At 36.6% G+C, this 10,824-nt stretch overlaps 1 protein-coding gene across 2 annotated transcripts in view; it reads left to right on the plus strand.

Annotated features, from left to right (window-relative positions):
* The window catches only part of ANKRD46 (ankyrin repeat domain 46), a 32,999-nt gene extending 22,521 nt beyond the window's left edge, over positions 1–10,478 (plus strand). The window contains exons 2-5 of one of the 2 annotated variants that reach the window (XM_080800215.1): positions 56–156; positions 2,481–2,818; positions 4,011–4,169; positions 8,478–10,478. In XM_080800215.1, coding sequence (XP_080656341.1) covers positions 2,508–2,818; positions 4,011–4,169; positions 8,478–8,694 — 687 coding nt within the window. In that variant the 5' untranslated portion in view covers positions 56–156; positions 2,481–2,507 and the 3' untranslated portion in view covers positions 8,695–10,478. The remainder of the gene's footprint in view (positions 1–55; positions 157–2,480; positions 2,819–4,010; positions 4,170–8,477) is intronic. The other variant, XM_080800216.1, reaches the window with a different exon arrangement.
* The last annotated feature ends 346 nt before the right edge of the window (positions 10,479–10,824 follow it).

Genomic DNA, 10,824 nt, shown 5'->3' on the forward strand with positions numbered 1-10,824 from the left:
AATAGCTAAACTTATGTCACACCCTTATTATAACTGAAGTTTTTGTTTACTGTAGATCCTTGTTGTCACATTTCTGGATATTCTGTTGAACCTTCTTAAGAATTCAGAGAAACTGCTGGGTGACCACTGAAAGAAAGATCTAATCTTCAGGCTTACGTGAGTGTTTTTCTGCTGTCAACTTCCTCACAATATGTGAAAGCCACGATACCTTGTTTTATGGCTTATTCAGTTCTGTGATCAAGATGAAATATGTTATCTATCATTGGCCTTATTTAATTTGGGGGTAAAGTTAGTTTCTGAAGGACACAAAGAAAATCACAAAATACACCACACTTATTCTCACTTAAAAAATAAACAAACAAGGAAGACTTTTTATCCCCCCAACTGAGCCAACATTCAAAAGAATCCCAAGTCTTCAACCACAAGAATTCTTACTGTGTTAGAACCAAAAATATCAAGTTTGTTTTTCATTATCTGTTCTTATAGAATTTAACCAAAAGACGGTATCTCTTGAAAAGCACTTGATATGTGGTATTTTATTTTTTTAAAATGCTTCTGATAACTTTGTCCTTTTTAATGATCTAATCCAGTGAATATGGTAGGGGAAACTAGGGAGGTTACCCTCAAAAGAGAATTCTTGACTATTTTATTTTATTAATTTTTTTTTAAAGATTCTATTTATTTACTTGACAGAGATCACAAGTAGGCAGAGAGGCAGGCAGAGAGAGAGGGGGGAAGCAGACTCCCGGTGAGCAGAGAGCTGGAGGCAGGGCTCAATCCCAGGACCTTAGCCGAAAGCAGAGGCCTAACGCACTGAGCCACCTAGGCGCCTCAATTCTGGACTATTTTAAAGAGTAATTTCTTCTTAATGGGTTGATTTCTTTAAAAAGCATTATATAGTGTCATAATCTGAAATCTGTTTTATCTTGATCTCTGTATTTCTTAATCCTTAGCAGATTTTTCCCATATTTAGAATTATGCTTAACAACAACTTCTCACCTGTTATATGCAGCATGTCATTGAGTTGTGCTAATTCTATCTTCTCTATCCCTCTCCATTGTGATCCCTTCTATCTGCCACTGCCTTAGATCAGGCTGTCATCATTTCTTAGTGACCTGCTGATCTTCCAGTCTCCAGCCTCAACCCCCTCTAAACTAACCTTTCCTTCTGACAGAGTAATCTTTCTGAAAGACTAATATAATAAGACTATGCCATTTCCATGGGTTGAAATCTTTCAGTGACTCCTTACTAAAATTCAGTATAATAACCCTTACATAGAGTTGTTAGGAAGATTAAATAAAATTCATTAGACACCCTTGGTGCGATGCCTGCCTTGGAACAGGCCTTCAGTGTGTGTTAATATTTTCCCTTTGCACAGAGAACCCATGAAACCAGCAGAGCACTGGTGGAAAGTAGCCCACATCTAGAAGGACCATGGCTCTGCTGGGAAACCAGGCTAAAAGGAGTGGCGGCCAAGAATCTCAACAAACTCCATAGCCATGCTTTCCTGAATCCCCTTGAGGTTAGACACAAGAATAGATTGGTCTAACATCCAGTTCTATCAGTGTTCCAGAAAGAAAGCCTTTGTATGACAAATTACAAGCCAACCCTGTCTGTGACTCAGTTTTTGTAACTATAGAGTGAGGGAGTCATCTCTATAAACATACTGGTCTCTGCCCTTGTGTTTTCTTCTTTTGGTTTGTTTTCTCTTCAGTTTCTTAGCAAGTTTTCTTTTGTCAGACTTTAACTTTCCTTAAATGAACCAAGAGGAGGTCAGGGAGACATACACACACACACACACACACACACACACACCCAAGAGCCTGCTGGGGTAGTGAAGTATCAGTGAAAGAGGTGTGGACACACTGGAGAGGCTAGGTTGTTCAGTTGGATTAAATTTGCGGAGTGGAAACAGTTGGGATTGCTGCCTTTGTTCAGCCTCTATTCCCAAACAGACCTATTTTTCTTCGTCTCAGTCTTCAGACAGTGGGAGTTTGGCAAAATCAGATATTTAGATAACCCCAGAATAGCAAAATAGAATCAATACTATAAAAAAGCTGAATTGATTTCATGGTAAAGAGAGTTACTTTGTTTTAAATAAGAATCTCTACCAGCAGTAGCGTGTGTTTGAAGTTTAAGGGTCATGTTATGTATGTTTTCTGACAATGCAATAAACTTAAATCTAAGCAATTATATCTTGCTTAGTTTTTAAAAGTTCTTAATCTTTTGCCTAATAAAAAGCAAAATAGAGCTTTGTAGTAATTTATTTGCAATTTTGATCAAGTGGATATGAAGAAAATAAGACATTTTAATGAGAAATAAAATATAATTGATAACTTTCTTGTTGTTTCTGTTTGCTGAGATAATTTATTAGAGGCAGGAGGCCAAGAAGGATAAGAAATAGTGCTTCTCTAAATGACTTCATTGTCTTGATTTAGTTTGGCTTCTCCGAATCTCACTCACCTCATATTTCATTACAGGCATAGTCCATCCACTCCATCAGAATAATGTCCTACGTTTTTGTAAATGATTCGTCTCAGACTAATGTGCCCTTGCTACAAGCCTGTATTGATGGAGACTTTAACTATTCCAAGCGGCTTTTGGAAAGTGGTTTTGACCCAAATATTCGTGACAGCAGGGGCAGAACCGGCCTTCACCTCGCAGCAGCCAGAGGGAATGTAGACATCTGCCAGCTGTTGCATAAATTTGGTGCTGATCTTCTGGCCACAGATTATCAAGGAAACACAGCTCTTCATCTCTGTGGCCATGTGGATACTATTCAATTCTTAGTTTCCAATGGACTCAAAATTGATATTTGGTAAGTGCTCTGTGGTTTTTGAAGTCTAGTCATTTCTTCCCATTAGTTTGACAACCAGTGGTCCAATCTCAGAGTCTATCGATTCTGCTTTCTCATTGATCAGCTGCAGTGACAAGTTCAACAAGGCATGGAGGACAAGGTAATCTTGTTAGGGGAGTGAGAAAACGAGAGGCCGACTTCTAGATTTATGCTGAAGCAGTACAAGTTTTTCTGTGAAAACAGTGGTGAGGTTCTGCTACCGATTATTGCATATTGACAGATAAGAGAAAAAAAAGGAAAAAGCTAACATTTGTTGAAAACGTGTTATGGACCAGGTGCTGTGTTTACTTACATTAGCTCATTTAATCCTTAGAATGAATAGCTCTTGAAGTTGGTGTTATCTTCATTTTACAAATGCAGTATTTGAGACAAGAGGGTTTAAACAAAGACAGGGGTCACACAGCTGGAATTTGAACCTAGTTCTGCCTGATTCCAAATTGTTTGTCTTCTATCGTATAATATTCCATGCTGGCTTCATAATCTCTCTGGGACTCAGAGTCCTTTTTATACTGAACAGTTTGAAGAAATAGTGTTTGTTTTAATGATACCTTGTCTCAGAGTGGAAAAGATGTGAGACCATCCTTAAAACTGAGCTTGACCTTTAAACTACACTTACATGTTGCATTGATTTATTGGGGCTCTGCTGTCCCTAAATCTGAAAAAGACAGCAAATGTGATGGACAAATGTGGTGCAAATTGGCTTTGGGATTCACTACTACTTGGCTCTTTTCTCTTATTAGGGTTCAATAGCTAGGTGAGCCAGAGCAGCTTATTTGGTTGCTTTGGGCTTTTATTTGCTTTTAATTCTTAGACTTTTTTTTTTTTAATATGCTCTATTGTGATAAAATATAAATGTCAGGTAAGAATGAATCTAGACTCTAGAACTTTGCAGTTATAAGGAAATGCCCTCTTTTTCTTTGATTTATTCTCATTTATTTACTCTTTTGCCTATATATTCTTCTTCCTTTTTCCCTATAAGGAAAAAAATAGCTTAACTCAAAATTCAAATTCCAGTTCAGTCATTGGTTCTGCTCTGGGCTTTGAGTTAATTTGGCCCATTCCTTTGTCACTGAGAGCTACACAAGTGGGTACTAATGATATAATCCAACTGTAATGATGACCTCTTTATATTTATGAACTTTTTTTTTTTTAGTAATCATCAAGGTGCTACACCGTTGGTTCTGGCAAAGCGCAGAGGAGTGAATAAAGATGTCATTCGATTGCTGGAATCTTTGGAAGAACAAGAGGTAAAAGGATTTAACAGAGGAACTCACTCAAAACTGGAGACCATGCAGACAGCTGAGAGTGAAAGGTACTTAACAATGTAATTTTTTAAGGGACAAGTCACTTTAAGTCTTTGGATCTTTTATGATAACTTTGTGAGCTTTCTATTTATTTGCTTTCAAGTACAGAGCTTTGATACTTTCTTTGAACTTTATATAGGTCCGTATGGCTCCAGATTACAATTGAGAAGCTATTAACAGAAAGTACTACGTGCCCACATGCACGTAACGTTCTGTTAGTCCCTGTGCAAGGAAGCCTTGCAGTATTGTCAGCACAAGGGAGAAGAGGTGGTTAAGAGCTGAATATGAGGGAAAGAAACGAGTTTGAGAACTTTAAGGGCAGGTCACAAACAGAATGGAATTGCGGAAAGCGGGAGAGGGATAAGTAAGGCTAGAAACTTGGACAACATTAGAAAAGACTGAAAAGACCATTTCAAAGGCAAAGTGGAGCGCTGAGGAAAAGTAAAACAGGAGGAGAGAAATGGAAATTTAACACACAATTCAGGAATGTGAAAGTGAAAGTAACTTTCCCATGATTTGGAACAAATGAAATTTGGTCTCCTGTAAGTAACTGAAGCTAAGATGTAGTGACTGACAGGCCTTCAGTATCTCATCATTTCTCATCTAGAAGCAGTTTACAACACGGTTCAGGGAGCTCTGAAAAGGTGACAAAACATCTTTTCTCCTGGGCCCACTAGCTCAACAGGTAAAGTCCATAGTTCAGACTGAGTTGTACTAGCATGGAGTCTGGTTGATTGCCACGGAGTTTCAGGCTTCCAGGTAATTACAAGGTAGGACAGGTGATGAATCTACTATTGTCTCCTCCCAAAATTTTCAGTGGAATACATTTCAAGGGCTCTCATTAGCTGTTGACCCAGTAGTTTGACTGATCAGGACTTGGAAATAGGATCATATACTCCACTTAGACTGTTGGGATCATTGTTTCTGTGAGTTCTAATTGAAATTGTCTATTTTTTTTTTTATAGTTGACCCTTAATTTGATTCCTTTGTACCAGTGATTGCTTTCCTTTCCTTCGTGTGCTGGCTGGTGTACTCTTTAGGAACCATGAATTCTACTCTCAAGCTTAAGACTATTTGTTTAGATACTTCCAAGAACTTATTACTGTCCAAAGAAATTAAGAGTTTTACTTCTAGAACAGTGCATGCTGCTCATGAGTTACCACTGAAAACTGACACGTAGATAAAATAAGAAGTCCAAGATATATTGCAAGCTCTTTTGCTCCCACCTGTGTACTCTGAATTGGCAGAATGCCATAATCAGTATGACAACATTGAGTTTTCTATCATTTGTTGAAGATTGTGTTATTCCAAAATATCTTGAAATTTATTTTCGTAAATACTTTAAGCTTCTTTACCATGAAAAAAGTCCAAAAATGTGTTTTTGCTTGGTATGTTCTGGGGACCTTGCTTGCTATATTTTGTTAATAGCCAGTTTCTTGGCATCTCCTTATCAGAAATATACTTCTAACTTTATTTTGCCTAGGTAGTGATTACTTACTAAGTAGTAGAAATAATTAGTCATTTGAGCTGCTCCATATGAAATATTTACTCCTGCTTCTCTCACATACCTGTCATTTCCTTTAGCATAAGGATTTGTATTATTTATAGCATTGTGTAAAGCCAGTTCTTAAAAAATTGAATTACTAATACTTGTACTATCTGGTTGCCCTATCTTACTCTTGCCCTTCAGTATCATGGCAGACATGTGGTAGTTGAAGTTTAAATTAAAAAACTTAAGGGCAACATCATTGGTCATTAGCAAAATGCATAGCAAAGCCATAGTGGGTTACCACTTCCTACCAGTAGGATGGCTATAGTCAAAAAGATGGAACAACAACAAGTATTGGTAAGGATGTTGAGAAACTGGAACCCTCGTACATTGCTGGTGGGAATTAGAGTAGTAAAGCTGCTTTGGAGAACAGTCTGGCAGTTGTCAAAAAGCTACACAGAGTTACCATATGACCCAACAGTTCCACTTTAGATATATACCCAAGAAAATTGAAAACCTGGGTTCGTACAAGAACTTGTGCACAAATGTTTATAGCAGTATTATTTGTAATAGCCCAAAGGTGGAAACCACCCAAAAGTCCATCAGCTGATCACTGGATAAACAAAATGTCATCTGTGCATCTAGTGGAATATTCCACCATAAAAAGGAATGAACTACTGATATGTGCTACAATGTCAATGAGCTTTAAAAGCATCCTCCATAAAAGAAGCTGATCAAAAAAGCCATATATTATATAATTCTGTTTATATGAAATGTTTGGAATTGGCAAAAAGAAAGTAGGTTAGTGGTTGCCAGGAGCTGATGGAAGCGGCAATGGGAAGTGACTGCTAAAGGGTACGGAGTTGATTATAAAGGTGATTAAAATGTTCTGACATCAGTGGAGGTAGTTGTATAACTTTGTCAATATACTAAAAAAAAAAACTGCCTTATTGTACAAGATGAATTTTATATGTGAACTATACCAATAGAAAAAGTTAGGGAATAGAGCTTAATGGGATTGGGTAGCACGTGGCGTTGCGGCAAAGCTGTGTGATGATTAGCAGAACATAAAGCAAGTTTTGAATGTACTCAGTATTTTCCATCACTCTTAGGATTCTCTGAGACATAGCATAACTTAAGGGTCTATAAATCAAGATGATGAAAAATATTTTCCCACTCCCCCATATATCCTAAATTTAATAGTTATTTTTAAATTTGTGGGTATAGGATGACAAAGACACCGTAGATGACACATGTACAAAAAAACAACTGCACATGAGCATTCAGTAGAAAACATTTCACTGGATAAGATCACTCTGGAAAATTCTGATTGGCAGAGCTTCTTGAGCTCCTAGAGATTGCTCAGCGGAATTCTCGTTTTATATCTAATATCTTTGAACATGAGATCATATCAGCTTGGACATTCACTATATTTCATACAAGTCTGAATTAACCTCTCCTGAACTTCTTTATCTAATCATGGTATCATGTTTAAACCTTCTCAAAGTTCCAATCTTATTTTTGAACTTGCTTGTTTTCTTAAATTTTTGTATTCATGTAGATTCCCACTGAAAATGTCTTTTCTTATTTAGAGAATAAACATCTTTTAATATAGGAGAAAGAAAAGCTTGGATATCAAGCAGAGTAGCCAATTAGGAAGTCAGCTTCCTATGTTTAGAGAAGACCTCTAATACTAGTAAATGCTGAAGAATGTCTGGTTAAGTGTCAAGAAGTAAAGTAAAATTATAGGTTAAATAAAAATGCCAGTTTGTAAGATACTGTTTTATTTTGTTTCCATTGTTCTGTGCCCAGGCGGTTGGAAGAATATGAAGAGAAGGGTTTTAGGAAGGGTGGTAAATGACCTTTTATAAGCAACAGATAGTTGATACATAGGATTATGGTGATTGTGGCTTTAATCTAAATGATACCCTGTTATTGGACCTGCATTTTGTGACATAATTGTGGGTGCTAATCGCTCTGAGCTTTAAATTCTTCACAGTGTGGCCATCCACATATCAAAGTCAGATACCCTGTTTTCTACTTTCAGGGGTCATATTTCTCATTGATAGAGTTCTAAAAACCAGAATTATTCTTACGGCTTTTGTGCTACCTTATTACCTGTTGTGCTACCTAGATTCAGCCTTTATGCAGAAACAAAATAAACTTATTTTGTATTATTGTACAAGAGAGAACTACAGCCAGTGGGTGGAAGCTATTAAGAAGAATTCCTAATGACCAGGCTTGTTTAGATGTTCAACAGATTAAGCTAAGTGTCCATTTTTAGAGGATTACAGTTAAAAGAAGTAATTCCTTCATTGTTCAGATAATTAAACTAAAAGTTAATGAAAATTCCCTTTTGACTTTAAGATTCACACACTGTATAAAAATGAATCTAAAAATCATTTTTAGATTTACCCATCTTTGCTTATTTTCATTAATATGAATTCTTAAAATACGAATCTTTGTTTTGAATTCTTCTAAATTTAAAGTAACTTAGATACTAAGAGTTTAAAACAATTCATTTGACCTACAGTCAAGACTTCTGCTTGGGACCTTTTCATTAGAAAAGGATTTTTGACTCTAACTCTGCTGGATACCAAACCAAGAAATAATCATTGCGGCTTAATTGGCAGTTGAATGTAGATTGTCCTGATACATGCAGATACATACATCAGTATATGAATGTATGAGAGCATGTATATGTCAGTTTTCTTCTTGCAAGTGTTGTCTTGGCTTTTCTAAGTAACATGGTTGCTGTTGTATCTTTCTGAAATGGGTGGAATGTGTTGTTCATGCTCCTTTCCTTTGTCTTTGCTCCTTTTCACAGTGCCATGGAAAGCCATTCTCTCCTCAATCCCAACCTGCAGCAAGGGGAAGGAGTCCTGTCCAGCTTCCGAACCACATGGCAGGAATTTGTCGAGGACCTGGGCTTCTGGAGGGTGTTGCTCTTGATCTTTGTCATTGCTCTGCTATCTCTTGGCATTGCATACTATGTGAGCGGGGTGCTCCCCTTTGTGGAGAACCAGCCTGAACTGGTGCATTAAAGGAGCCCGTGGGGGTGGGACCTGTGTCTCTTTCCCAGCTTCCACTGTTTGTCCTGAGTTTCTCAAACGTTTTCTCTTAGTGCAAGGCAGTGAGGGCTGTACATTTTTTCTTTGTGCATTTTTATGTATTGTAATCCTTTTCGAACAACGTGGTCATTTGAACTAACCACATACCGTAGTCAAGTATACTTCATCCTAAAGCTACCTCTGACTCAGCCCAACTTGTTAGAATGCCTTCACATAGCCTTGTTTCATAAAAACGTGGAGGTGACTGAAGAATGAAAGATAAAGGAAGAGACAAGGGAGTCCTTGCTATGGAAACCTTACCCTAATATGGACCAACTAAAGTGAAGTGTTCAAAAGGAGAAAGATTTTCTTATATGATTACTTTTTTTGTTAGTTGGTTGATTTGGGTTTTGTTTATTTTTGCAGGAGCCCCTTTTCTTCTTTTTCTTCTTCTTTCCTGGGAATAGGGGAAAGAATGAAACATTAAGCTTAAAACTTGAAGTGCTTTTTTTCACACCCTGTATAGCAAATCAGTATTGTGGGAATCTATTTGGTTTATTTTAATATTTTTAAGTCTAATTACAAACCAGACAGAACTCTAGAAAATTAGCTGTGTTTTCTTCAAAAATGATTGATTTGATCTTATATTTATTTGTTTATAGGATAATTTTGGTTCTCTTTTTTGTAAACTGCTTTGCTTGTTAATATCTGTGAAAAAACTTAAGTTCATTTAGTTCACTTTCACGTTTCCCCTAGTGTTTTTATCAAAGATCTCCTGTTCATCAAAAATACAGTCAGGAAACACTTTTTCTACTCAGTAGTTAGCAGGGAAAGATAATTTGAACATCTGTCACTGTAATTCTGTAGTGCAATTATTGTGGAAAATTCAGCTTTACAGGCTAGCTGTGCTGTCACAATTGTACATGCAATCTTGTTTAGAGGCCCTGTTAGAATTGTCTTAACAGTCTCATCCATGTCAGTAATTCTCTGATGCAAGAATGGTTGGAGCATTTCTGAGGTAACAGTGCTGAGCATTACTGTACTGGGTGCCATTAACTCTTTATGGATGGTAATATTATGTAAATTGGAATCTGGTCCTCAAACTATATTGCAGCTTTCAGCAGTATGTTTGAAGGCCTCTTTTGTTAATTACTCTGTTATGTATAAATCATATTCTTGAGTTTTTAAAAAGTATATGAAGTTGATAATTATTCACTGAGTGTAGTCAGAAAATTGTAGTGAAAGAACTCATGGTTTTATTTTTTAGAACAAAGGCATCTAAGCTACTGCTAATTGAATTGTTGTTAGAGGTAGAAATTATAGTTTAGAGTAGGATTGGCATTTCTGTGATTCTCGTTGCTTCTTGATATTTTCTCTTGTATTTATATATGTAGGATTGAGGTGTTTTCTTTCATGTGGCTTTATCCTCTCTTAAAGAGCTGTTTAAAAATTCCTGATTTTACTGACTGCTTCAGGATCAGCTCACAGAGTCTTGTTTTTAGGGTAGAAACAAAATAAATAAAATACAGTAAAATAAAAGCCGACTTTAGAGTGGAGAACACTAGAACTCAGAATCAGAGTATGTTCAGAATGAAAGCTTTGGAATTTGCTTTATGTTTGTTAATCTAAATAGATAAGCAGGATTGGTTAACATATATGTAAAGATACTGCATTTTTAAAAGATTTTAAGTGCTGATTTCTTTGTATTTTAATCTCTGCATTCAGCATTCAGTAATACTACCAATAAACGCATTTATAGTCTCTTAATGACAACCCAGTTTCTTAGTGTGTCCTTGTTTTCTTTTAATTTAGGACTCTTTGTAATAGGTTACAATTGCCTGTTTAAAAGTTTTTTTTTCAAACCTGATATAACAGGTATATTGAATTTCACATATGTTTGCCTTGTAAGTGCTCTGAAACTAATTTGGGTGAATTGCATGTGGATTCAAGAGCGACAGTAGCTACCATGATCAAGCACCTTTCTTATTTTTACTTAACATGCCTCATCTTGTGCTGCCGGTTAGTCCCCGGACCCAAGCTACATTTTCCCATTTTACAAAGTGAGAAAACTGACAGGGAGGGTTGTAACTTATCCAAAGTCAGACAGATAGAACATAGTGGAAC

The sequence above is a fragment of the Martes martes genome, assembly GCF_963455335.1.
Source record: "Martes martes genome assembly, chromosome: 4".
Lineage (NCBI taxonomy): Eukaryota > Metazoa > Chordata > Mammalia > Carnivora > Mustelidae > Martes > Martes martes.